Source organism: Orussus abietinus, unplaced genomic scaffold (assembly GCF_000612105.2).
Source record: "Orussus abietinus isolate OABI.00-Male unplaced genomic scaffold, Oabi_2.0 scaffold22, whole genome shotgun sequence".
Lineage (NCBI taxonomy): Eukaryota > Metazoa > Arthropoda > Insecta > Hymenoptera > Orussidae > Orussus > Orussus abietinus.
Window position 1 is genome coordinate 1537283 of NW_019394596.1, and position 26715 is coordinate 1563997.

Below are 26715 nucleotides of genomic sequence, written 5' to 3' on the forward strand. Positions count from 1 at the left end.
AAGTTGCTCTTTCGATATAAAAACGTATTTTATTAATTACCAAGGTGACCTTGGTTGTATCTTATCAATATTTCATACATATAAAATTGCATATAATGCTGGGCTGCAGTGCACGAATGATCCTGACGGTTTTATTGCGTCTCGATATCTCGGGTGCATTGAAATGTACTGACAAGTGCGTTCAATTGGACTTCTTCGCTAGCACCGGCAATCACCCGTTTCTCAATTTCGGCCATTTTTATTATCAGTTTAATAAGCGTGGCGTCGGGAAAGTCAACTGGAACCAAATACATTTTATAAATTGATACTTCTACATACATTTGCATCAAAGGTAGAAGATCATACATACTTTGGTTCACTAGCTTATGAAGATCGGTAAGAATATCCTGAAGAGCCAATCCCTTCTTTATTTTCATGTCTTGTATTTCTGATTTTTTTTTTTGGTTAAGGTTCAATAGTTGAAGTCAAAGTTGATACGGAAATATTAAATTGGAGAGATCAGGTATTCTTTTAAAGATAAGATATGAATCTTAAAAGGATACTGCAATATGATATTAAAAACGATTCATTGAGTAGCCAATTCAGTATCTCTTTTATATCAGATGGAAGCGGGTGACCCACACACGTGTAAACATTGTGTTCATTGACTGTGCCAAAGGCAAGAGCTGTACTTTGAAGAACATTTAAAACTTTCCTCATATCCCCGCCACTCAAAGTCATCAATGCATTTTTACCATCCTCCGTCACGGTTAGTCTACAAAGATACGTTCTTATCTATGCAATTCATAACAGTATTTATAATATTCAGGATAATAAAAAATTTACTTTTCTTTCTGTATAATGTGATCCAATCTAGGGAGAATCTGAGTAGGCGAAAGTGGACCAAATCGAAACCTAGTACACCGAGACTGTAATGCTGGAATGATCTTGCTAAGGTAATTGCAAATAATGCAAAACCTCACATTGTCCGTGTATTTTTCAATTACTGCAGAATAAGGCATGATTATTATATGACTAAGCATTATACCAAATACTTTTACTTACTTCTTCGTAATGCATTCTGGGCATCGTTTGTCATGGCGTCGGCTTCGTCTAAAATAATCAACTTAAAGCCGGCGTTAAAAATTGTCCTCGTACTTGCGAAGCTCAAAATTTGACCTCTTACGATACCGATCCCTCGATCGTCGGATGCATTCAATTCTAGAACCTATATAACCATAGAATAAATAAACAATCACTAGCCATGAGCTTGCTCATTATTAAAAGTTAATACCATCGAGGTAAATTGTGCCGGAGTATACAACTGTTTGGCGCATGCCAGTATCGTACTAGTCTTCCCCGTTCCAGGTGGCCCATAGAATAATAGGTGAGGCAGTTGATTAACACGTATGAATTTATTAACTGAAAGTTACGTAGTATTATTAAATATGAATTCCACACGTATGAAAATTAACAACTCTTACTTGTGTCTATTATCTCTTCGTGAGAGATAAGATCAACCAATTTGCTAGGCCGGTATTTTTCAACCCTGTGAATCATAAATTAATAATGACAGAACAGTACATATATATATGTATCTATAAACAGTATTAGACTAAATATCAAACTAACCAAGGCAAATTCTTGTGCTCAGTTTTATTCTCATGTTTATGACTAATGCTGTCTGTCCTCCAGCCAGAAATCATATCTCTTCGAAAGATCTCTTTAAAAAAATGGACAGTAGAATTATAAACAGAGTTAGGTTAGATTGCCCGCGAAAGCCGACTTTTACCAGAGATGAGTTGGGAGATTGCTCACGGGCAGGATCGTGCGATCGCATCCTGTGCTGCCCTCTGGTTTCGTACGTTAGCTTTCACAGTTTTTTGCCCCCAAGGGCGGCGCAACGAATTTCTGATAGGAGCTCGCGCACTCGCGATGGCGGTACCATCTACCAGTCGCCATTGGCGGCTCACGTATTCGTGACGCTAATACCATGCGGCAGTTGACGGTGGTGGCTTACCTACGCTTACCAACACTGCTCGCTTTTGATGGTAAGGGATGAACATTCGTAACGCTCCATTTGACCTTATCTACTTATCTACTCCTATTCTCCTAAACTCTTATCCTAAACTCTTGTCAAACGGCCACGTGCATTAGGAAAGTGAGTTCAGTCGAATCCATGTTCATTGGTCGTTTACAAGGGCAAGGAGGGGATCGGTTTAAGCGCGTTTTTTGAAACTCTAAAGTGCAGCTCGAATGCGCGACATTCTCAATGTTAAAAATATTAATAAAATCAATGCCGCGATTGGCAATATGATTTACGGTCGAGGGAAGCAAGGAAAAATATATTACAGAGTCTAGGAATAAATACGTTTATTAAAATTTCAAATCACGTCCGTGTCCGACTCCACAAACCGATAGCTTATAAATACGATTTGTAAAGCCAGACGTGGATACATAAAAGCAGCCAGGGAAAATAGTGTTTGGAAAAAAGTTACAAGCAGTACCTTATCTCGAAATCATTTGAATGCATGAATGGATGCCTTCATTCCGCATTGAGAATAGATACACGTATTCGGAGAAAGAAACAATGTTAGTATCCATAGATACATATGTATTCCCATCCATTTATTCGTGTTCGACCTGTACTCAACTCCGCTGCGTTTTCTATTGTACTAAACGTAACGTGGAGCGTCGTTCGATGCGTGTACCGGCGAAGCCATTGTACTCGCCAAGGTTTTACGTATATTCTCATAGAACGAGGGGAAGTCGGTAAGGCTGAAGCGATTAACGACATAAATACAGATAAGGTAGAGTTACCCGTTTCCACGGACGCGAGATGTCGTTCCGGGGCTGACGCAAAGACGCGCCAATTTTAATTCCTCCCCGGGTCTGAATTTTTTTCTCAAATTGCAGGTAGACGACGTCGCACAGTCGCCGGCCCCGGTAACCCGAGTAAATATCGCGGACATACTTAACACTCGGGCCAAGGTTTCGAGTGTTTCCTGAAGAAATTAGCCGGAACGAGTCGGTGGAAAATGGCGGCCGCCTGCCGACGCGCGATAACCTCTTCGCCGGACGACTCGGAGCCTATCGTGGGTAAGGTCGAATAGAATCTAGTCTCTGGCTGGCGTATCGGTTTATTATCTCGCAGACTCGTAAAAGATCCAGGCGGTGCGGATTAATACTCGCCATAGCGTGAATGAATATGCATGGTTTCAGGGGACTTGCGAAACCCAAGTGGAAACGGCGGATGGACGCTTGGCGACCTCGGCGCGAATCGTCCGCGGCATATCCACCGTTATTTTCCCGGCCGGCGCGGAACGTGCGTGGGATTTTTCTGAAAGGACGGTATGTAGGCAACGAGGTAACTTGGCGTCGCTTATTCCCGGCCGATTGGTCGGGATAACCGCCAGGTGTAAGTGGAAGTCGGCTCGGCGTCGCTCAGGGCGCGAAGGCGGCCATTGAGCGATCGTGGCGAGTCCGAGCGATCCTTGCGAACGTCCCGCCGAACTTCATTCATGGATAGTTGCGACACACTCGATTACGTAAAGTCGCCATAGTTCCCCGGTGCCGGCCAAGTTTCCCGCGCGTCCTGGCACCGACGGGGACGTCACTTTCCCTGGGTTACTCGGTCGCTCGGTTTCTTGGTCGGATTCCTGGTCGGCCTCCCCGTTAAGAATTTCGCGGAATCGCCCCCGGTCTTTGCTACCTCTTCCGAGCGTTCTTCTATCCTCGAATTATCCGTACCAGGAATTAAACCCACGAAAAGTGGCCGGCCGGTGACTCGGGGAATAATCCCGGTAAAAACGTATTCACGTCTTAATTCGTGCACCGCGATAATCCGTTCGTCTTGCTCCTCGGTCCCGATTCTCTCTTATCTCTCTTATCTCTCTGCAAACGATGTTTCCTCCTCGGGACTAATTACGCGGTCGATCGTCTCGTCCTGGTCGTCCTGCCGAAAGTGTCCTCTCGGTTCCAGGTCTCCTTTTGCCTCTCTCGGCTTGTACCTTTAACCGGCTACTTGGTCCCTTTTTTCTCCCCCTCGGTCGGTCCCAGCAGGAGTCGGGGTATCCGCCTCTTCGCGCAGAAGAGATCGCGTCTCGAGGATAAAGTCGAGGAAATCATTGAAATTTCTCCATTTTTTCAGGGCCCGGGTGCACTTTCGCCGAAGCTCGTCCGAATCCTGGGGGAAGGACGAAGGTCGGCACGGCAGGAACGGACTTATCGACGGCAGGACTCGTCAGGACTCCCTTACGCATCGGCGAGAGGCATTCCATCGGTAAAGGTAAGAGTCCACGAAACACGCGGAGCTTCCGTCCTCGCACTTCGATAACTCTGTGGTTTTTCGACCCGTTGAAACTCTACCCGCAGGTTCATACCGAGCCAGGATAAGGCTTTCCTCGAGGAATCGCTGCGTCGAAGGACCTCGACTCCTTACCGCGCGAGTTCACCGACGACGTGGCACACTTGATCATTTTTCTCACGGCTCGCAAGAAGTTCGAGGTCCACGGGGGTTTCCGGAGCAGGTTTCGGAAAATGGCGAGAAACCGCAACGTCGGTAAGCTCTTGCAGTAAAAAGTTACCTTCGAGTCGCTCGGGGGGGAGGGGACGGGAGGGGAAACCGCCGGGACGAGCGGAAGGGGGGCGAAGGGCGGAGGAATAAAAGCAAAAGGGACGACACTTGGCTTCAAATCAAAGACCAGACGAACCGGTCTCCCCTCCGGGATGCGCCCAATTTTCTCCTCCTTTTTCCCCGCGGCGTGTCAGGCTTCCTTTTTTCGAGGCAGATCCTCGCAGGTGTCCATCCCGCTCGAGGGCTGCCCAAACATTCCAGAGGGACCTTTAAGTCGCCAACCCCCGCGGTTACGGGTTGATCCTCCGGGTCTCCCCGATCGGGGGATCACGCGATCCGACGATCCGCCGGAAACCGCGCGGACGGGCGGCTGCGCGCGCACGCGAGCCGCCATCTTGGTACCGCCGGGCGCGCCTTTCGGCCCGTAAACGTTTCCGACACGCAAAAGTCGAATTTCGACGGTCCCTCGTCGTTTTCATCGCGTCCTGCTACCGGATATCTCTTGCCGTAGAGTTTCGCCGCGGGATCCGGCTCTCTTTTTACGCCCACCCTTATTATATAATGACGGTTCTCGTAATAGATAATTCACGCGTACGGAGCCTCCGTGGGCATTGGCCAATTTGTCGGTAACATCGGCACCGCGCCCAGAGGTCGCTTATGGAAGGCTGCTGCCCGGGTAATGGAATAAGGACATATTAAGAAACGGTTTCACTCTCCTCCCGGTCCGCTTCGCCGGAGGCAAGAAAAACGGTTCCTCCCGGGTCCCCTGGAAGAGCTTCCCTCGTTCTTTCTTTTCCCTCTCGGGACGAGTTTCCAGCGATTTCTCGAGCTGCGGAAGCGGTCCCACGGCGGGACTTAACGAGATCCCCGAGAAAAGTAGATCCACTACCCGCCAGGAATTATTTATCATTACCCCGACCTCTTGGTTTTGAGAAATTATATATATATATATAAACGTATACGTACACAGGGGATATTATATATATATACACGAGGTGACCGGCAATTACGCTGACCGGAAACATTCCCTTTCTGCGGCATTAGGGAGATCGCACTCTCGAGAGAGAGCGCGCTTTACGTAAGACTCGTTTCCTCGGAATCCGCTATACAAAAAGTCTAACGTTCCTCTTCCACCTCCGAAAACTCATAAAACCTCGACAAGGGATTTGTTTTCTTTTTTTCGCCCGGACAGCCCATGGAATTCATTTTTCCGAATTTCGCATGCAAACGTCGCGGCTACCTGAAAAACGACATAATTTACGCGGCGTAATGACGCAACTGTCCGCGTACCGCGTAACCATTCGTGCAATAAAGGGGTGCATTAAAAGTTTTTCGAAAGGATTTCAGAAATCGGTACACGAGCGATTAAGTGGAACGCTCGCAACTATTTCGGCACGCCCTGTTCTCACACTCGGTCGCTTGTATGATTTTTTTTATTCCTAGTAAAGGAGCAATTTTACCACCATTCGCAGGATGCTAATGAAGGTGCACATTTCGCGGCCGATTGATTTTATTGCTCGCGTGGCGGTATTGGAGCTACGTTCCTTGAGTCGACCGAGTGGGTGCTCGAGGGCCATTAATTTTCCCAGTGGGGTAAGAGCGAGGGTGGAATATTTTTTTAGAAGAAATAATCATGGAATCGTTCGACTATTATCGTTCCCTGTCGCGGATCGAGGGATTCCGCACTTAGGGTAAAAAAAGGGAAAAATTCATTGAACGAAAAAAAATATCTCCTTCGATAGTACCAAAGAGATATATTTTTTTATAAAATCTGGCGAGATATATATCTTTGATTCAATGAATTTTCTTTTTTCTTTCTTTTTCTACATCGGGGCAGCGCGAGGTCGCGGCCTCGTCGTGCCAGGAAGAGATCCGAAAGAGCAATTACGAGAAACCCGCCGAAAGGGAAACCCGTCGGACGGCGTCGATTTCGCTCGACCTTTAGCGATCCCGTTCGTGTTATTATCTGCTACGCGGAAGTCACTTCCTGCCATCTCGCAACGCTTCCGTCCGGTTCGAATTATTAGAGAGCCGAGCGCGTTGCGCGATTCAGCGAAACCGCTGAACGGATCGATCGTCACTCCGATCACGATTCGTCTATTTATAACCCAGTTAGTGGACATAGCCGGGATAGAGATCGGGAGAATGCAGCGGGGGATAACGCGAATATCGGGGGAAGTTATCGCCGGTCGGCGCGGCCTCGATCGGCGTCCAAATTTCCCGGGGTGGAGGATCGATTTTCGGAGAGAGCGCGGCAAAATGGACAACGGGATGCGGGGAGAGCATCGGCGACTCTTCGTGGCCGAGGCAGGGATAAATATTTTTTTATTGTCCTCCGTCACTTCGGGGCAATTTATATCAATTTAGGTGCCCGTATTTCAGTAACACGCGACTACGAAGGGACGGAGAGAGAAGAGGGTGGGCATTTTGTAGATCGCTTAATGGCCCGGGCTCCTTGATATACGCCGCCATGCGGGCGAAATTGTGGGAAATCGGACCGATGGGCCTGATAAGGCCCAGCTGAATTTTCGCCGGCTTCTTTGTCCCCGAAAATCTGGGCCGAAGGATTTCTAACCGACGCGGCAGATTTTTTTTTTTCCCGATCGATGGAGACGTAAACGCCTGTGTGTCGTTGTGACGTCGTATTTGGATGCGAGAAATGGTAAAAAAAAAAAAGAAAATGGTATAAGGGGGATTTTAACCGGCGGGCCCACTGCGGAGCGCGTCGAGGTGCATGCAGAAATTCACCTGGCGGGTGTGGATTTCTCTTATGCAGCCGTCTCGTGCGTGCGGTAAATCCGCTCCGAAAGCACGGCCCGAGTGACGGGAAGCTCTACGTGTCGCTTTAAATCCTCCGACTTTATTATTTCGTCCTCGAGAGCCGAGAGAGGCGAGATAGGCTGTTCGGAAGTCGGCCCACGGGAGCGCCCGGTACGGTCATTTCTGCATCGAGTCGAGCCGTCCGTTGTTAGGCGGGAAAGAGTCGCGTCTTCGCCGGACTCCGCGAGAGATTCTTCTGTTCGAGGGAAATTAATTTCCGTCGGTGATTCCATGGAAAAGAGAGAAAAAAGATATACGTAAGAAAGTTTCGGAGGAGGAGCATCGGCGTCTCGAGGAGTCTTCGGGAGCGAATTCGAGCACGCGACTCTAGAGGACTCCTCCCGTTCGACGGACGCAACCGAGAGAGCAAGAGAGAGGGAACGAGGGGAAACCGCGGTGGAGAGAAAGAGACGGAGAGAGGCGACTCGCGGAACGAGTTCTCCAGAGCGGCGCAACTTCGAGCTCTTCCTTTTGGCCAGGACCCGTCCCTGAGAGATCCTCCCGTCAATTGGCCGGCAAGAACATTGTCCTCTCGTCCCTTTTCTTCCCCGAAAAGAAGAAAAAAAAAAGAAGAAGAAGAAATATCCCCTACCGGGAACCCATTTTCTCGATTTTATTCAACGGCCATCCGAGACCCGTCCGAGGAATAATTCCCAGGCGTCCCGACGTGATTTACGCCGATTTAATTTTTTCCGCGACGAGTGTTCTCCTCGCCGTCCTGGCGTTAACGAAAACGTCGTTAAACGGCCCCGAGATTTCGAAAGCTTCGGGTCCTTAATCTCCATTAGGCCCATTTTAGGCCCGAACGGGCTCGAAAGTAGAAAACCGCTCGTTGCCCAATGCCGACGCACTCGGCTTGGCTCGGTGGCAATTTCTAAGGCTCATTACGCACCTCCCTCCCTCTCTTCTCTGTCTCTCTCCTTCCTCGGTTACTCAACGAGACCGCGTTAAAGGTTGAAGCGTCACCGTCGAGTCTCCGGGTCTCTTCTCCGTCGAGGCCGACTCTCTTCCTCCATTTCCCTCCCGGCGTTTACGCCTTTCTATAAATGGCCGCCACGTTGGTTTAACGAGTCGCGATAAGGGTTTATCGCCCGGCCAACTGACGAGTTTGCGAAAGAGAGCGCGTTTTAATCGGCGCCTCTCTCGGGACGGACAATGAGCGCGGGAAAATCGTCGCCGAGAGGTTACTCGCGCGATTGAGCTCGATCGACTTGGAAGTCTCGAAAGAAAGAAATTGGACGATCCGCGGCCGAAACGCCGCGGAATGAATTCTCGCGGCAATTGCGGCCCTCATTGCTGGGTGGGACGGCTATCGTGCAGCTGGTCTCGCTGCGCCGCGAAGTGCATCGCGTTAAACGGACGGCAAAGACCGGCGGGAAAATGGTATTCCTTAACGAAAAGAGGTAAACCGCGCCGAATGCTCGTTTGCATGTCGAGGCGCATTCGATAGTTCTTGGCGGGGCAAATTGGGCAACCCCTTCACCGGGGTTTTCGTTTGCTCGACGGTTGCGAAAGATGGTGCAACGGCCGTATTAACTTGCAATTAGATATACCGGTAGCTCGGACGGTCGTAAATTCCGTAGCATATTTTTTGGCGGAACGAGGAAGCGGAGGGAAAACCGGGGACGAGGAGGGGCTTCGACTCACCCTGTAGAGGCGTGACGTCACCGGCGGGAGAAAAAGAAACGCGGGAGAAACTTTCGGAGCACGTGACCGTGATTAATTGGGTGGTCGAAAATAAAGAGGAGAAAAAGCCGATCCGAGGACCGAGGCACGGCGCGGCAAATAAAGGGCTCGGAAAGGGCGGCGGGGGCGGAGGACGGAAGCGAGAGGGGAAAAAGAGGCGAATCGTGGCTCGATGCCAAAATCCATTGTGCTCCGATCGACCGCAGGAAAGTCGCATTGGCCTTGATCGGGCAACGGTTACAAAGCGTTTTCTCTTTTACCTATCCGACGGTGCGCGGTTTAGGCGCCTAGGATATCGGGCTGATTTATTGAGATAAGGTGGGAGTCGTTGTTATCGCGTTGTCGGCGGGAGGAGCATAATCGCGGAATATCGAGGCTCAGGCTCGGAATGCTGCCGGGGACTGGTTCTTTTTATCGGACTCGCTATTTATTAACTTATCTGCTCGTATGCGTCACGAGCGAGTAGAGCGCCGACTAAGGACGGCGATACGTGACTCTTATTGCGTTTGCGTGCGTTTGCGTGCGCTTACGTGCGCACGGGCATGCTCTTCGGACGATGGAATAAATGGCCGCGTTTATTTAGCCAAGCGACAAGTCCGGCTCGCCTTGGGCATGATCTTTCTTAACTTCCGCGCTGCGTCGTTTCATTAATGGCCGACTCGAGTAGAGTCGAGTAGTCGAGTGGATCGGAAAACGGCGGTTCAAGGGTGGACCGCTCCTCGGAGTCGACTCTGCTCGAAGAATGGAGTACCAGGGCGTCCTAGCGATATACGGGATTTTTTTTTGATAAACGATGTCCGTCACGAGTGACGGGAGGAAGAGCCGAGTTCTCGGTTTGGATGCATTTTATTGCATCTGTCCGCTGGACTCCACCTCGTGGCTCGTCCTCATGCTCGCTGCGCGGTGCCGGAATACCTCTGCGTATACTTTCCACCATCCTGCATTACAAGGAGGCCTTCCCTGAAAGAGCGACGCCATCTTGGATTTTCCGTCCCCGTCGGGGTCGAAGACATCGCGCGATCGACTGGCGAACCTGGAAGAAATATCGTCAAAGTGCTCTTTCGAGAGCAAAATTATCTCCAGTCGTTAAGGGAACCGGCCGGCATTTTTTGGACTCTCCGTTTTTTCCATTTGAATTATTTGCGTAACTTGCAAACGCGACTCCGGAAAACGTCCGCGGAATAGGGGGGAACGCGAAGATATCGCGTATCCGCGAAATAGCCTCGTCCAATCGGCGCCGGGTATCACGGTTTGCTGACGCAGACGATTCGCTCTCTCTCTCTCTCTCTCCTTTCAATTTGCCGTTCCCCTTGACGCAGGTTTTGCGTACTTTGATTATTTCCTGCGAAACCGCCGGGACTTTCTGCCAATTCGCATCGCGGCTCTTCCGTGAGCTTGGTTTGCGAATTATTGGATAAAAAGAAAAAAAAAAAAAAAGGACGGGAACGTGACGGCAGCCGGTGGTATTTTTTATCGGATGGTACAATGAACGCGTCATTAAAGATCTCGAGGCAATTTTCTCCCCGAGGAAACTCCGCAAAATTGTATCCGATGGATTGAGCAAACCGTAATTCCTGGTCGGCGGCAATCTCGTTGAATAGGTTCAAGAGGTCCTCCTTCCCTCCCGAGGATAACAGTTTCTTTTTTCTTGCCCTCGTCCTTTTTTCATTATAACCGAGAGTTAATAGCCGCGGCCTCTCTAACTAGCGGGAACATTTATCGCGTCGCGCCTCGGTGGAAAAAGTTTAACCCCTACCCGATTACTCTTCGCCTATCCGACCATTAAGTAAGTTATTCCGAGTGTCCGAGCTTGCGGGAGTTTACGGATTCAACGCGTCGCTACTCGCTGCGGAAATGCGATTCTTTGCATAAAATTACGGCCCGTCCCCGGAGCGATGACTGTCGCCGCGACACCCTCGCAATTAATGCCCCCGGGGCATCGTGTGCACTTTTTCTTTTTTTTTTCTTTTTTTTTTCCCGCCCACTGAACCGCCGCTCGACCACGCTCTACCCCCACTGTCCACGAGAGAGACCCAGTCGGCGTTAAAAGGGTAACTTAACGTCGTTCTTCCTCCTTCAACGCGTAATTACGCGTAATTAGGCGAAGCGCCGCGCGATATGCTCTTGGCGCGGGACTCTACCGGAGTTCTCTAGCGTGGACGAAGCCCTGGCAACGCCTGTCGGGGGGTTAAGCAGGAAAAGAAGGGAGGTTCTTTCTAACCGTCCATCATCGGAGATGCGTGGCCATTGGTCGCGCGCGAATCCATCGGAGTGGCCCGCGCGGCGTGCGCTATGCGCAATGCGCAAGGCAAAACGACAATGCGGCTCATTATCTTCGGTCTCTCCTCTCCCTCGGCGTCTGCGCCCCTCTCGTCTCAGACCTCCCGGGGGCTTTTTCTCTCTTTTTCTTTCCTTCCCTTCCGTCAGGGGGAGGTCGATGCTCCTCCCGCCGACCTTTCGATCTCCTCTCGGCCTCCCCCGTCGCCCCTACAAGAGGCCTCCCTAGAGACGCCCGCGAGTTAATCGAGCCGAGATATACCCGTCCTCGTCTCTTCTACGCGTATATGTACATTTCCATGTCCCGCTGAAAGGAGTCCGGGGTGGGCTGAAAGTTTATTCAAATTTCTAGCGATCTCCCCTCGCACCCGGGGGCGAGGGTGCAAGAGAAGAAGATGGGAATTTCTATCCATTATGGAGGTTAGGTTTTTTCTTTTCCTCGGTCTCGAGGCTTTCGCAGCCACCGCGAGAATCCGGAGTCGCTCGCATAACGTGAGTCCTTGAGAGCGGTTTCGAGGTCCTGGAGGAGCCCGCGATACCGGATACCACTCTCGTGTATCCTCGCACCTCGTTAACGCGTCGATCCTCGCGAGCGACCGTGACGGCTCGCACACACGGCGAGTGCGATAATCCTTAAGGCAAATTTTCAAGATTTACCGTGCGGATCCTCGCCCGAAAGGGATTCTCAACTCTCGGCGGGGATTCGGGATATCGGGCGCGCCGAAGGACGATCCCTAGTCCAGGTCGAGACCTCGGGTACCTTATTTCCGATTTTTTTATTTCATTTAAATCATTATTTCCGATCGATTCGGGATATCGAGGAGCAAGACCGGGTTATCGACGAGCAACAGAAAGGTCGGCGGAGACCGAGATATAATTTCGGCCCCGAGGATGACGTCGTCGGCGATGCCGCCGAGAGATGGCACGTTATGACAAGAAGGGGCCATTTGACCCCACTCATTGTTTCTAATCCCACAATAAATTGAAGCAGCTGTACTGGCAATTGATACAAATTTACGTACAGTCAGGCGCATAAGGCGGGCTCCTCCTCGCGGGCCGTCGAGAGGCGCGACGAGGACGGAGAACGGACGGGGTCACGACCACTTGGACGGCCATCTCGGTCCATTGTCATACTTTGTTCCTTCGCTTGACGTTCCGCCGGTCTGCTAGCTTTCCCACCCCGCGGCAGGAACTCTCCCGAATTTTCTGGCCAATTTAATAACGATAAAAAAAAAACAATCGGAACCCTTTAGGCTCTATTTTCGATAAATCGAGAGGGTCATCGAATTTTCAAATCCGGCGCGCATTTCTCGCCTCGGCGTCTTTCCCACGTGGTAATCGGAAGGGGCGAGAGGGGGTGGCACGAAACCTCCGGCATAAACACGTGTAACGACAATACCCATTGCATATGCGCAAGACGGAATGTCGCGGCCTCCCTGCTCCCCCGACTTTCTTTCTTTTTCCCTCTTTATCGTCTTTCTCGTTTCTCGTCTTTTCTTAACCTCGACGTCCCGTCGCGCTGCCACCCTCCCTCGGCGTCCGTCTTGGCAGGACCGTCACGTAGCAGACTTCCTACGGAGGACGCGACGCTTTCTTGAATACCTAAGCTCTCGGCGACGTCGACGGTCCGCCTCCGGAGTCGCGCCCCGACTTTTGCGAATGCAGCGACCACGACGAGGACGAGGGAACGGGAAAATCCCCGGCGTGGAACCGAAGGTAACCGGGAAATCGCCGAGGAGAGTACTTATCGCCCTTGTCTTCCAAAAGGGGTAAAAAGAAAAATCTTCCCTTCCAAAAGGGGTAAACGCCCAAGGGGAAGGTAGACGTGGACGCGGAGGAGCGAATGTCGTCTTTATATACCCTATATATCAGGGAATGCGCAAAAACCGATTAAATCGTGAGAGTATGGCCTATGCGGTTATCCTTTGTCCTCGCGTTTATCGCAGCCAACCTTCGAATTCTTTCGCGTAATCGGGTTTCGATGAAACTTCGACGGTCGTAGGTGGACGAGGTGGACGGCACGTTTCGACGGATTCGAGGAGCCCTTTCCTTGAGTCTTACCGAGGGTTAAGCATTTTTTCATCGAGGCGGGGACCATCGGGACGTTATTAGCGGCCGCGTTATCGCGTCGTCGTCGGGGAATTGCGGCTACGACACCGGAAACTCCTGCAACGCCCTATGCATCGCTCGGCCGAGTGTTATGTCTGCACTTATCGGCCGGAGGCGGGTCGACTTGGCGTAATATCGGCCGCGTGTTTGCCGTCTCCTTTCCGCGCGTTGCGAGGGCATCGTCGAAGTTGCATCGGGTCCACGGGGGCATGCGCGGAAAAAAAAAGGAAAAAAAAAAGAAATGAAGAAATACCGATAACGACCAGAGGCCGATATTCGGCCCGGGAGGCGATCTACGTCGCTGGGGCCCTCGAGAACTTCGACACGGTTGTTTATTAATAACCCCCGCTCCAGATACATCGGGAAACGCATTCATACGCCCGTGGCGTGACCGATCGGCGCCGATAAGATCCGCATGCAAATGAGGCTCGATCGAGCTAAATCGATCGCACTTTCCTCGAGCGCCTCGATTTTCCATCGACTGCGCAGTCGAGATCGTCGAGTCCTTCCCCGGGATTCGAATGAATTATCGGAATGAATTGACGATCAATCGATTTATGGATAATTTAGCGAAGTTTTGGGGGGCTTTGCGAGGTGGACGCTGCGGAGAAACGGGTCGAGCCAAGGGCGAGGATCGCATAAGAAGCGACGAGCTCGGGAACGATGGACCATCCTGGCGGAGTTCCAATTAACTTTACCTGGCCTGGTTCGGGATGAAGGTGAAAGGTGAACGGTGCTTAATAAAGCCCCGTAATGACGGGGCCGTCCATCACGAGAGGATCGTCTTCCCACCGAGTCTAGCTCCTCGGGCAGGAATTCGAAAATTCGAAAGGACCCGGGGAAAAGGTGCCAAAGGAAAACCGCAAACTCGGAACCTAACCTCGGCCACCGTCGATGGAGACCGATTTATCGATGGCAAATACGAGAAGTATTTCGGGGCCGTCCTTAGACGCGATCCCATCCGCAGGTCCGTCTCCGGACCCGGTGGTATCGCCGTTTGCCGAATTCCTATTCTCGGAAGGACGGAAAGCCGATAACCGAGTCCGGCATAAATTTAGCGGTGACGATAAACGCGTTGGTTCGTCGATACCTTCTGCCCGTGACGATCGGGCGACGTCACCGGGGGGGGGAATTTGTAAAAAGGGACCAAAATGCCGGACGGACGACGACACCGCGCGATAGCGTCTTCGGTCTGTCTCTTTTTATCTCCTTCCCGGAGTCGAAAAGTTTATCGAGGGGCCCCTAAGTTCAGGGCCGCAGGGGTTTCGGATTTCCTTTCCAGTTCCAACCTCACCGAGAGCCATTAATCCGTCTACTTTCGGTCCCTCCTCGACTGCGGTGCATCGATCACCGTTACTAACTTATTAAGGTGATGTGAAAGTGGCGTCGAAGAGGTTTTGTTTATAACTTTCCTCCCAACTCGGTTTACCGAATAGTTTGAAATTTTACAACGTGAATAGGAAGACTATAAGGAAGGTCCTGGAACTCATGGAATGTCAATTCTTTTCAAATTTCTTTATAGGTATTTTAAAATTAGTTTGCAAAAAATTAAATTTCCCGAGTTTCAGGACCTACCTTAGGGTCTCTATATTCACGTTTTAAAGAATGAAATAATTTGAGACTCCCAGTTTGGAGAAATGTTTTATGAACGATTGAGCTTTCGGATGCCACTTTCACATCCCCTTAATACCGCTCCGTGGTTTTGACGTAACGTCGTCAGGAGTCGTTAAAAATATTCATGATATCCATGCACTTTTAGTACATAAATATTATCATTTAAGATGCCCTTTTTCGTCCGATATCGCTTTTTCATACCTCGAAGTCGGAAGGTGCATCAGTCGTTACCCCCACGCGCCTGCAGGTGCAAGTGCATAGAAATTTTTCCCTGCACTCCTCTCGCGCGGTAACGAAGCGACGAGAGGTGTGGGTGCGTTTTAATAATGAATTACCAGATCGGCGTAAAGAGGTCGATCGTAGATTACACCTGGGAATATCTGACTAATAACACGCGCGTACCTACGCGCGCTGAGTAATCGCTCCTTTTGACGCAAAACTCGGTACGAGGGGGACCTAATTTTCATTAATCACGGAAACGGATAAAATCAGTCGGCGTTCGACGAGGTAATGTTTTTCTTTTCTCTTTCTCTTTGTCTCTGGCTTTTTTTCGACGGCGTACCTTCGAACGAGGATATGAATAATGTATGTCTCGCGAACGCTGAGTAAGCGCGCCATCCGGCCCAAAACACTTGACTTGTCGTTTTATTAGCGAGGGATTCGATTCCGGTTGTTTGCAGAGCCCGAGCGGGAGTTTTCGCCGGACTATGCGATGGTGCGACAATTTATAGACCGAAGCGCACTTCCGGCGCAGAGCCATGTCGAGGGACGCGTTGATGGTTGCATATTTTACGGAATTTTATCCCATTACCTGACTGGTGCGCCCTAGTGCGGAAAAGCCGCCGTAAAAAGCCGGTTTACGGGACGAATTTCTATGCACTTGCGTAATAAATTACGCGCGGATTTGAAGGGTCGTCGAGCGGCCCGTAAGTCTTTCGCGGAAGGGAATTTCAATATCTGCCCGAGTACTTGGGCCGTATAAACCCGGCGCTATTCGTGAATATGACATAATCGGGAATAGGTGACAGCGACTTGGAATTAGTCACGTACCCGGAACCTCATTTCGAGCGTACTCTCGGTGGAATTCCACGGTGATGGGAAACGTTACACGTTTCGGCACTCGAGGCAAGGAACGCTTCCAAGAGGCTTTCCTTCCACTCTCGAGGGTATCGCTAAAAAAATTCCCTATCGAGGTACGTCCCTTCTGCCCCAACGAAAAGTACCGGGGGGTCTTTTTAAGCCATTCAATTCGCGTTTGCAAATCCCACTCGAAAGTCTGAATCTCGACTTACGCTAAGTGCGTTTCTCGGAGTCGATTGCTCTCCCGTGTCTCCTCGGAGCACCTAGACGTGCGGCATTTTATCCACGGCCGAAGGAAATGCAAATGGTCCCGGCAGACCCAGTGTTTACCGTATCCTTCCCTCGGATTTCTAATACGTATTCGTGATACCCTTAAGCGGGGTACTTCTTTTCCATGTCCCTAGCGTGGCGCGGTGTCCATCTCTAGATGCAGTTTACTCGGAGAGGCGCATGCAAAGCAATTCTCCGTTTAGTCCCTTAGGGTTCCAGGGGCAAGTTCACCGACCGCTTTAGGTCCTGATTTAATTGCCTAGTCCGCCACGGGGTAAACTTGAAATTCAATTCTTCCCCGGCACTCTTGGAGGCGATTCAGACGATTGTGAACCGCGCCGCGTGCGAGGGTCTTCCTCTTGCGCCGGTCCTTTGTTTAGGGGGACGTTAATTTTTTGAGCAACCTTAAGGGGATGTGGAAGTGGCATCCGAAGGCTCAATAATTCATAAAATTCCTCTACGAACTGGGTGTCTCAAATCGTTTCATACTTTAAAACGTGAATACGAAAACCCTAAGGTAGGTCCTGAAACTCGGGAAATTTAATATTTTACAAATTAATTTTAAAATACCTAGAAACAAATTTGAAAAGAATTGAAATTCCAGGAGTTCCAGGACCTTACTTATAGTCTTCCTATTCACGTTGTAAAGTTTCAAACTATTCGGTAAACCGAGTTGGGAGAAAAGTATTATAAACAAAACCTCTTCGACGCCGTACACGGGGAGAACCCGGGGGAAGAAACGCGCGATAGTTCCTACCGATGGTCTTCCTCGGTGCGTGAACATCTCGAGGACGAAGGTACAAGACGTACACACGCGTACAAGGGTACGCACGTAGGGCCGAGACTCGTAGAATCGTTTACGCCACGCATCGATGCCGAGAGTGCGCCGAGACGCGAACTCGGTAAACGTAACCTCACTTGCGCAACGAGCAATTATGCGGAATTAGCGTGGCGGACGATCGCGTGTCCGGCATTACCTCGAGATGTACTTAGAGGCGCCGAGAAGCACCGAGGGTCTGGAGGAAAAAATCCTGGGGACGATTAAACGATCATTGCCGACGGTCGGTCCACTTGGAGCGGAGCTCCGAGGCGATCACTTGATATTAAAAAATAAAAACATTAATTACGCACGTTAAACGCGGGTATCGGGACTTTCGCGAAATCGACGCGAAGTGGAGGGACCGTTTCTCGGTACCCGTACTCCTCTTATCGCGTACTTCGACTCTCGTTAATTTTTTAAACAAAAGAGGGGGGGCCGATTTCGGACAGTGCGCCCACTGTTGGCGAGGCACTTGTCGGCCAGTGAATAAGTCTTATTGATTCATCGGTTCCATTGACCGTATCGTGGGAGTGGACGTTTTTGTCACCCAAGACGAAATAGGGTCTCCCTCGAGGAGGTCGTTTCCGTTGGGCCGGGGAGTTCCGAGAAGCGAGAGCGACGAGGGTCGGTCTCGGGGACCAATCGGAGGGCGGCTCGCCTCGTCCTGGCCAATCGGTCCTCTTGGGACTGCCTGTACGTCGTCTCCAGGCCACCCCTTTCCTCTGATAGCGGGACAAAGGAAACGCGCGGACGATAGCCAAGTGGCTTTCATCCGAACTGGTCCATTCACCCTTCCTCGAAGCCTTGACTAACCGCCTCCGTCCACCTTCACCCTGGCCGCGAGATTCGCGATCGAGGTATCGTCGGTCCCGTCTCGATTCTCCGGACGACTTTTATCGACGATCGCCCCCCGATGCCGCGGATTTTGGAGTCAGAGCTCCCTCGCGCTCCAAGAGGCGAGAGGACCTCGAGATGGCTGACCCCAGGGTTGACCCTGGTCTCTCCGGTAATTTGAAGAATTATTCGATTGCGTAAGCACTCCCCGGGAACTTTCAAGACGCGAGGAGACACTCGCGGCTCCCCGGCGTTTCTCCGCCTCGAAGGAGACCTTCGTCGGGTGAAAGTGCCGAGAGCGGGTCTCTCCCGATAGACTCCGGTGGAAGGTAATATTTTCAAAATGGCGACGGGCCCCGTCAATTTCCCGCCGCGCATTGAGAGACCCTGCCGACGATAACAAAGGAAACGCGCGAACGCTGCCGATAGCGAGGTGGTTTTCGGCCGAACTCGTCCGTCCACCCTTCCGCGAACCGACGCCTCCGTCCTCCTTCCTCCTCCTGGAGCGCGACTGGCCGGAGGAGGACGGAAGAGGAAAGTAAAAGGGAGTAAACCAGATAGGGGGAGGGGTAAACTGGATCCAGGAACGAGAGCGGGACTAAAAGGAGAACCGTAAACAGATATCAAAACGAGACGGAAAGAGAGGAGGGGTATCCCGGGGCGGCCGGCGATAAGATCGAGAAAGACGCTCGAGCGGTCCACCCGCCTCCCTTGGAAGAAGTCCCCGGAGGGAGAGAGTCCAACGTAGGAAAGAAAATTCTATCCTTCCCTTTTACCAAGTTTAAGAAATTATTTTTTTTTCTCGCCTCGAAAACAACCCGCCTCCCTTGGAAGAAGTCCCCGAAGGGAGAGAGTCCAACGTAGAAAAGAAAATTCTATCCTTCCCTTTTACCAAGATTAAGGAATTATTTTTTTTCTCGCCTCTGGAAAACAACCCGCCTCCCTTGGAAGAAGTCCCCGGAGGGAGAGAGTCCAACGTAGGAAAGAAAATTCTATCCTTCCCTTTTACCAAGATTAAGGAATTTTTTTTTTTCTCGCCTCTCGAAAACAACCCGCCTCCCTTGGAAGAAGTCCCCGGAGGGAGAGAGTCCAACGTAGGAAAGAAAATTCTATCCTTCCCTTTTACCAAGATTAAGGAATTATTTTTTTTTTCTCGCCTCTCGAAACCATCCCCGACTTCTCGGGGAAGTCGGAGGATCGCTCGGAATATTTCCGCTGACCCGCAACCATCTCGCCGCGACTAGGGTAGGGGGTCAGACAGCGCCGCTGCAGCGGGAGGTTGCGTCCCGAAGAGGACGAAGGAGAAGCCGGGCCCCGGAGCATATGGCGTCTGAGAAACACTGCCAGAGATAACCAATGGTCCAGACCCACACCCCAGCCTCTCCCGTGAGATCCATGTAATTCCGAGAAGCGTACAGTCGACGCAAAAACGCAAGCGGAGGCGCACTCGCCCTTTGCCGCCGAGATGCGTAGAAAACGTTAAACGTTAAGCCCGAACCGCTAAAGACCAGACAATTGGAGCAACTTCGAGTTCTTAGCCCTTTCGCTACGACGGGTGACTATAGTCACCGTACGTTTGGTCCAATATTGCCTGCACGGTCATACGAATTTCGCCCGTACGTCGAGCGGCGTTGTATTCTATCCTACTATAATTTTTCACCCTCGAATATGATCGAGAATTTTATTCTTTTGCCAAGACAATGTCGAAGTGTTTTTTTTACATAAAAAAAAATTAATGGCCGCGGAATCTCTTGGCGCTTCCGGAAATTCTGACGTTTAATCGAAATCGAGAGATCCCGAGGTCTCGCCCGGAGAAATGACTTTCTCGGGCCGATTCGCCGCGGAGGCGAGAGATCGGTCTGGCCGGTTAAGAGAAGATCGCTCCCTGGAGCGCGGCCCCCTAATTAATGGTAAACCAAATAAGTTTTTCAATTAAGGCCGAGCGGATTCTTCATCGATTAAACGGCCTGGCCTGACGTCGGTCTCCCTTGGGTGCTTCGGGACGTCGAGGGGGAAAAATCGACGGCGGAGTATCGCGCCGTATACGTCCGCGCGCGGTCTCTTTGCCGGGCGAATCCGGGATTATTAATCGATCGCCGTCGAGAGGCGCGGAAGGTAGCCAGAAGCGATTACCGGGCCTTGTAAATCGCGCGGTACGTCGTATCGCGCTATCGGTCAGAGGCCCTCTTATCGGTGACGGCGCAAATCCGTGAACTCGTGCCCATTGTCGGGGCTCCTGGGTTTCTTTCCCCGGCCGAGAGCCGGCGTGAAATGCACCTCGTTCTTCTGGCGGTAAACAAAGGAGCTCGTACGTTGCACTCCGCACTCATTGCCGGCAACTTTACAAACCCCCTTTGTTCGTGAAACGCCCCCCTCGAGTCGCCCTCGTGTCGCCGCCATTCATAATTCATAACGATTCCTCGGAGTCGAGCCCGAGCGAGTCTTTTCTTCGCGCCCGGCCGAAGAAATGCCTTCGACGTCTCTCTCTCTCTCTCCAGGCCCATTTCTCTCCCGGGACGGTAAAAAGGGAAGCGGGAGAAAAAGCTGCCGGAGGAAACGCAGGAGGTAAAGTGCATCGGCTGGGCAGGAGGGTCGATGCGCACGGCGGAAACTGCCCAGTGCACCGAGGTGCATTACGGTTCCTTCTTGCGCAGTGACGCCGAGTGACGTCACTGGTGTTAACCACACGATACCAGCGATAGGAGCGTTCGCGAACGAGCGATCGCCACCTCCCTCTCTCCGCGCTCCCGAAAAGTGGGAAGACGGAAAATCGGGGAAAATCGAGAGGGTGGATTTTTCGCGGGCATACCTCGCCTCGATTCCACCCGGGCGAACGGGCCTCGACGAGGAGAGACAAACGGCGGAACAAGGGGCACTTAATGCCAGAGAATCGCGTGCCGTTAAAACAAATGGATCGACCATCGAGATGGGAGGACCGCTTCCCGATTGCCCCTTCACACGAGACTCTGGGAAGGCGCGCGATTCTATTCCTGCCGACAATCGGGCCTTGTAAGCGAACCGCTTAATTCGAGGCTCGTCCGCGAGCGAGAACGCCGATCTGTCCGATGTACTCCTCTCGATGTACTTTTAATGTACCGACGGTTCCCCAAAACCGGACGCGCACCTCGCGACAGGGATTATTCCCGATGCCTGATTACCAACGGAACCGTTTTACTTTAATTACACCTGCAGGACCCGATCGGCGAGGACCGGTATTTCCACCTTGGGCGGCATTAAGTGCCCGCGGGATATACCGCGCAGGTCGACCTGGTGCTTCGGATGGGAGCTACGTGTATAGATAGAATAGAGCTACGACTACCGACAGCGCCTCCGCGACGATCGATTCCGACAAGTTGGAAAAATCCCGAGACGGGAAACGGGAGGGCGGGGAGGCAAAGGGTGGAAAAAACGCAATCCGCCAGCCGGAAGATGGATGACCGGGACCGAAGCCGAGAGTACCGCGGACCGGCCGGGGAATTTGCGAAGGCAAAAGGAGCAGAGCGAGGGGCCCGGTTTCGTTTGGCCGGGAGAAAAACGAGGAACGTCTTCGGAAGCCGGGGCAACCCGGCGGCGAGCTCGGGTCCTTTGTCGAGGACCCGCCGGGGAACGGCGGAGGACCAAAATGGCGGCGGGAACCCTTTCGACGTCGAGAGCGCCAAAAGAGCCAAGTCGGTCCTGCCTCCCAGGAGACGGCGCAAAGTTTCGGAACTCGAGGTCTCTCTATTTGGGAAATCTTGACTGAAGGTTCAGGCGGCGAGCTTGGGTCCTTTGTCGAGGACCCGCCGGGGAACGGCGGAGGACCAAAATGGCGGCGGGAACCCTTTCGACGTCGAGAGCGCCAAAAGAGCCAAGTAGGTCCTGCCTCCAAGGAGAGACCGCAAAGTTTCGGATCTCGAGGTCTCTCTATTTGTGAGATCGTCGACTATGGAGGAAATCCCGACCTATGGTTCTGGGAGGGGGCTGGAGGGGCTCGGCGACCCTTGGAGGGAAATGCCTAGGGATAACGACTCGGACCCTCGAGAAGTCCTAAGGGTCGCATCCCGTCTCGAGTTTCCAGAGTGGCTCTCGTGGTAAGAAGTTAAAAGAGTCGACGAGGCGGGTCGATCGGAGCCGCTCGAACCTCCCGGGTCCCGGAGGATCGGCCAGGAGTTTCCAGCAATTATTCCCCCGCGCTCGGCGCGTCCCGACCCGGGTGATGGATCGCGCGTTGCGGGGATTTTATCGGCGATATCGCGTACCGTAATTCATCCCGGGAGCTTCCTCCGGCACCCGCGTGTCTCAATTATCCCAAACGACCGGCCGACGTAACGGCGACGGCGACGCGCGTCCTTCGCGGAACGAGTCCACGCTTATCGCCCTCCGCCTCGCAATCGCGGATCCAAGGTTTCCGCAGCGGCAGCGAAACGCACTCCGATACCTCGTTAGACCGTTTCCGTAATTAAACCGCGGACGATGCGGCGGTAAATCAGCCAATGGGATTTACGGGAGGGCGACTCCAGGGTGGCCGCCCCGAGCGCGTCCACCCCTTTGCGCCCTGCGCCGACGAGCTCCGTTTACGTCGCCGTTTGATGCCGCCGGTCCGGAAATATTCCCCGAAACGACAATTGGACCCGGGGTCTACGACCGTGACCCCCAGTCTCCGTCGCGATCGTTTGTCCGACGTTTTGCGCGCCCACGTCTCTTATCGACGTCGGGGCGCCCGGATTCGGAGTGGAAGAGGGCATGGCCGGTCCACCAGGAGAACGCGCCGCGGCGTCTTCGAGGCGAAACCGGCGCTAAAATAGACTTTAACGGTATGCCGGAGCTCGCGGATGGAGCCAAATGACGAGGGGGAGAGGGAGGGACGTTATTCGGAAAAGTCCCGGACTCGCGGAAAGACCGGCCGATAAAACGACCCAGAGATCGGCGCGTCGCGTCCATTGTTGAGGCCTTAAATTTCCCGAGAGGACGTCCCGGAGGAATTCCGTCGACTTGGCCCCGCGCCCGGGAACTCGATTCGGAGCCGAGGAGGCACTTCGGATATGCTTTGCCGCGTCGAAATACAAATAACGTATCTCCTTCCTGCTTCTTAATTGCGCGCTGCCGAATTCGACCGGGCTCGATTTCGCGCGCGGTCAGAGGTTAGGACGGAAGTCAGCGGGATTAGAGAGTTAAATACGGGAGTTCCGATCGAGGGAAACTCTTTACCGGGATGCGAGATCTGGAATTAATTGATATAAAACACTAGAGGCCCGAGTGAGTAACTCGCGACGTCCCTCGAGGGGCGACCTAGGGGGAGATCGACCGAAATACGAGGAACGGAGAAAAGAAAAATGATCCCTAGGGCCAAGGCACCGGAACGTCGTCGTCTCGACGCGAGGATAATAACGGCAGAAGTGGCAATAAAAATCGTAGCGGAGGTAATGACAGTAGTAACGGTGGTAGCCACGGTAATACCGGTAATGGAGCATCTAATGAAGGGCGGCTCTTGAAGCGATTTCTGTTATCGAGATTCCGCGCAGGGGGGAGGGCACCGAAATTATCGGCAGGCTCTCGTTATTTTTACGAGGATATTTCGGCGGAATCGCAATCGGGGAGAACGTAGACGTCTGTGGGAACCGTCGGGACGCGGTTCCTGTGGGAACCCCGGGACGTGCCGATCTTGGGACGTCGACTCCACTCGATGAAACGCTCATTTCCCTCCTTTTTAAAAACAGGGAAAAATCGTCGGGTCGGGGTCTAACGTCGTTAAAAAATGCAGAGGTCGAAGTTTAGTCGGAGCTGACGCGTCAGAAAATTTGTTGACGGAGGAGAGATGGATGTCCCGGGTAATGTTGTCTTCGAAAATACGAGGGGCGAAGAGAAAACCGAACGGGGCCCCGAGGGGTGAATCTTTGCTCGGGGAAGGGCGGGGAAGAGAGGGCCCGAAAAATGGGGGACCTGTTGTGGGCAGGGGAGCACTTTTGAGCGAACATTCCGGCCTGAATGGGGCACCTTGCAAATCGGTCCTCCTTCGGGCCTCCTATTTCGGACCGGCCCCGGTGCGCAGGTGAATGGAAAATTTAGGCGACAATGAAAACGAATTACGATCCCCCTCGGGTGACAGGGTCACCGGCGACGCCGTCTTACCTTGAGGAATCGCATTACGAGAGATCCCACGATTTATCGGGACCGTGTATTAACGTCACCTGTTGCTGGGATTTACGGGTACCTCCTTCGTCGGGCGACGAAGCCGCGGTACAATTTACAAAGTTGAGAGTATATCAACGATGCAGAATTTTGGGACTTTTCTTGCTCGACAGTTTTCTTCCCTTTTTAAAAGGTTCCCAACAAGGTGATCTAGCCGATCGTTTCCGTTTTCCTGGCAGGTTGGGGCGCGACTGAAAGGAAAATTTGGAGGACAACGAGGCGGAATAACGACCCCCTATTGAAGGCACTCGTAAATTTCCTCGGCAGGGTGGCGGGACTCCCTCGACCGTGGAAGGACCGGCGAACCAGGAACCCGCCGGGACGACGACGAAACCGCAGATCCGGAGTTACAGGTTGGACAATTTTTCGGTTTCGAGGTCGGCCCGACTTCGGCGAAAATTCAGCCCCGTCCAGAACACGCGAATCCTATCGGGCGAGTCTCGCCGGAAAGGGAAAGCGGTCGCATTTGAATAATCGAATTTCGCAAAAAGTGTCGCAATCGATTCGAGCCTCGCACTTGAATGCTAATAAAATTGAGCAAGCGGGAGGTCGAGGCGAGGCGACAGGGCCGACGTTCGGCGCGACGTCCCCGAGAAAAGATGTCGCCAGGTAGGTGCGAATGAGAACGACCGGTCGCAATCTCGCGCTATATATATTCCTCTCCGATGATTATTCCCGACATCTGGGTAACAATTATTTCTCACCTCGAGTTCGAGGTGCCTCGTTATCGAGCATTCATCCGCGGCTCTCTCCGGGTTGCATAAATACTCCGAAAATAATTCCAGGCCACGAGCGACCCGGTGGATCGCCGAAGGCGGAGGGCAAACACCGAGGGCGTTCTTCCGACCAAAGCTGGTAGCGCCGAGACTGCTCCGGTCTGTGAAAAGGGGAAGAAGGGAAGTAAGTATCCGATAAGCGGCTATATTTGCCTCCGATAACGCGGTGTCGAACAGCAGGAGACGAACGTTCGAGGACGCTGGTCCACGTGGTTTCTCCTGGGAGCGAGGAGACGGATCTTTCGGTACTTCTTCGTGGCGAGACCTTTCCAGGTTTTCGTCCCCTTAGACGCCTCCGCGAGGTTCATGACATTTTCCTCCTTTCCCCGAGCATTCTCCCGGAGACATTTGCCGAGTGCTCGTCATCAAACGAGCAAGCCCAGGAGGTTACTCGTGCTCTTCTGCGCGCATTACGCGGGGACGACGTTCGCCAATCTCAAGGCAGGTAGTTCTTATTACACTTGCCGAGTGGAAGCGCGGCATAGAAAAAAAAAAAAAAAAAATGCCGGCGTATTTTTACCTATCCTTCCTTTTTCCCACGTAGCCTGCGCCGCGCGTACTCGGCGTCCTGTTCACCCATTTCCGAAGGACCTTAGCCAACCATGACCAAAGCCGCTCGTGTAGTACCCGCTGCTTACCCGGCACACGGCCACGCGGTTCTTCGGCAAGAAAGACTGTCTTAGAGATTTAAAATCCACTTAACCACTTAGAAAGGAAACCACCTTCGAACTGCGCCTTTACATACCGGACTCCGGCAATATGTACGATTGCCTCTCGTTCGCTATCCAGGCGCCACTAAATGCTAACTTGGAGGAGCAAAAATGACCTCGCGGTGGTTTTTCGTTCGCCGCGGACCTTGCGGGGTGGTTCCTTGAACCTGGGGGAAAACGGAGTAAACCGGATCCTGGAGGTTTTTCAGTCCCCTCGTCATCGCGAGACGTCTTTTACCTTACCGTCGATGTACCTAATTATCAAAAGGAACAGCCATCGGACTAGGAGCTCCTTAATAGGAATCCCGGTAAACGAAAACGAGAGCCACGAAGCCGACTCGGCGCGCGAAAGTGGCGAGGAACTTCTATCCACGTCACGGCGTAACGTCCTTATCCGACGTCGTTAATCGGTTCCAAAAGAGAACGTCATCGGCGATTGGACGAGCGACGTCGCAACTAATAACGCGTCGAATTTAAAACGTAAGCGATGAAAACGCGGGACCCGCCAGGGCGATCGATCGACTGATCGATAGGTCGATCGCCGTTCGATACGGCCGAGCGACGCGGAGCCTTTTGAGCGCGCAAAACGTCGAGCGTCGTTCGCGTCTGGTAAGTGACAACGTTCGCGTAAGGGGAGCCGGATACGATAAGTGGTTATCGCGCGGACGCACACGGGCACGCGCGCGCGCGGGTGCACACGCGTATCCCGTGCGCGACTTTCTTATCCGGACGCCGGACACCCGCGATATAACGACATACCCTAGCAGCGATGGACACTCCGAAATTCGAATCGAATCTCCCGCGGCGTCGACGAAAACCCTTCGGCCGTTCTCGGGCGGACTCGGCTATCTTCGGCGGCGCCTAGAGCGCGGCAACCCGCCGCGCAGGGGTATCGATGCCCCGCCGGTGTCAATTTTTTTTCATGTTACGGGAAAAGATTCGATCCGATGGACGCGATCCGGAGGTTGTCTCGAACGTTCCGTTTTCTCGAATAGG

The 26715-nt window shown here is 52.3% G+C and overlaps 1 protein-coding gene and 1 long non-coding RNA gene across 3 annotated transcripts in view; one reads left to right on the plus strand and one right to left on the minus strand.

The window, feature by feature from the left end:
• Positions 1-11: 11 nt before the first annotated feature.
• LOC105702129 (replication factor C subunit 5) lies at positions 12-2067 on the minus strand. Of its 2 annotated transcripts, none has more exons than XM_012429450.2 (9): positions 2000-2067; positions 1612-1702; positions 1464-1528; positions 1274-1401; positions 1045-1207; positions 826-985; positions 543-754; positions 350-427; positions 12-277 (listed from the first exon to the last, which is right to left on the minus strand). In XM_012429450.2, exons 1-9 carry the CDS (start codon positions 2043-2045, stop codon positions 132-134), a joined length of 1089 nt encoding a protein of 362 aa, XP_012284873.1. In that variant the 5' UTR covers positions 2046-2067; the 3' UTR covers positions 12-131. The 2 variants fall into 2 exon arrangements, with proteins under 2 accessions (XP_012284873.1, XP_012284874.1); XM_012429451.2 differs by lacking the exon at positions 2000-2067 and adding an exon at positions 1772-1807.
• Positions 855-26715, plus strand: part of LOC111674031 — a 43580-nt gene continuing 17719 nt past the window's right edge. Inside the window, exons 1-7 of the long non-coding RNA XR_002762235.1 lie at positions 855-935; positions 2896-3078; positions 3202-3330; positions 4130-4267; positions 4354-4540; positions 24413-24586; positions 25019-25133. This is a non-coding gene — a long non-coding RNA (uncharacterized LOC111674031). The remainder of the gene's footprint in view (positions 936-2895; positions 3079-3201; positions 3331-4129; positions 4268-4353; positions 4541-24412; positions 24587-25018; positions 25134-26715) is intronic.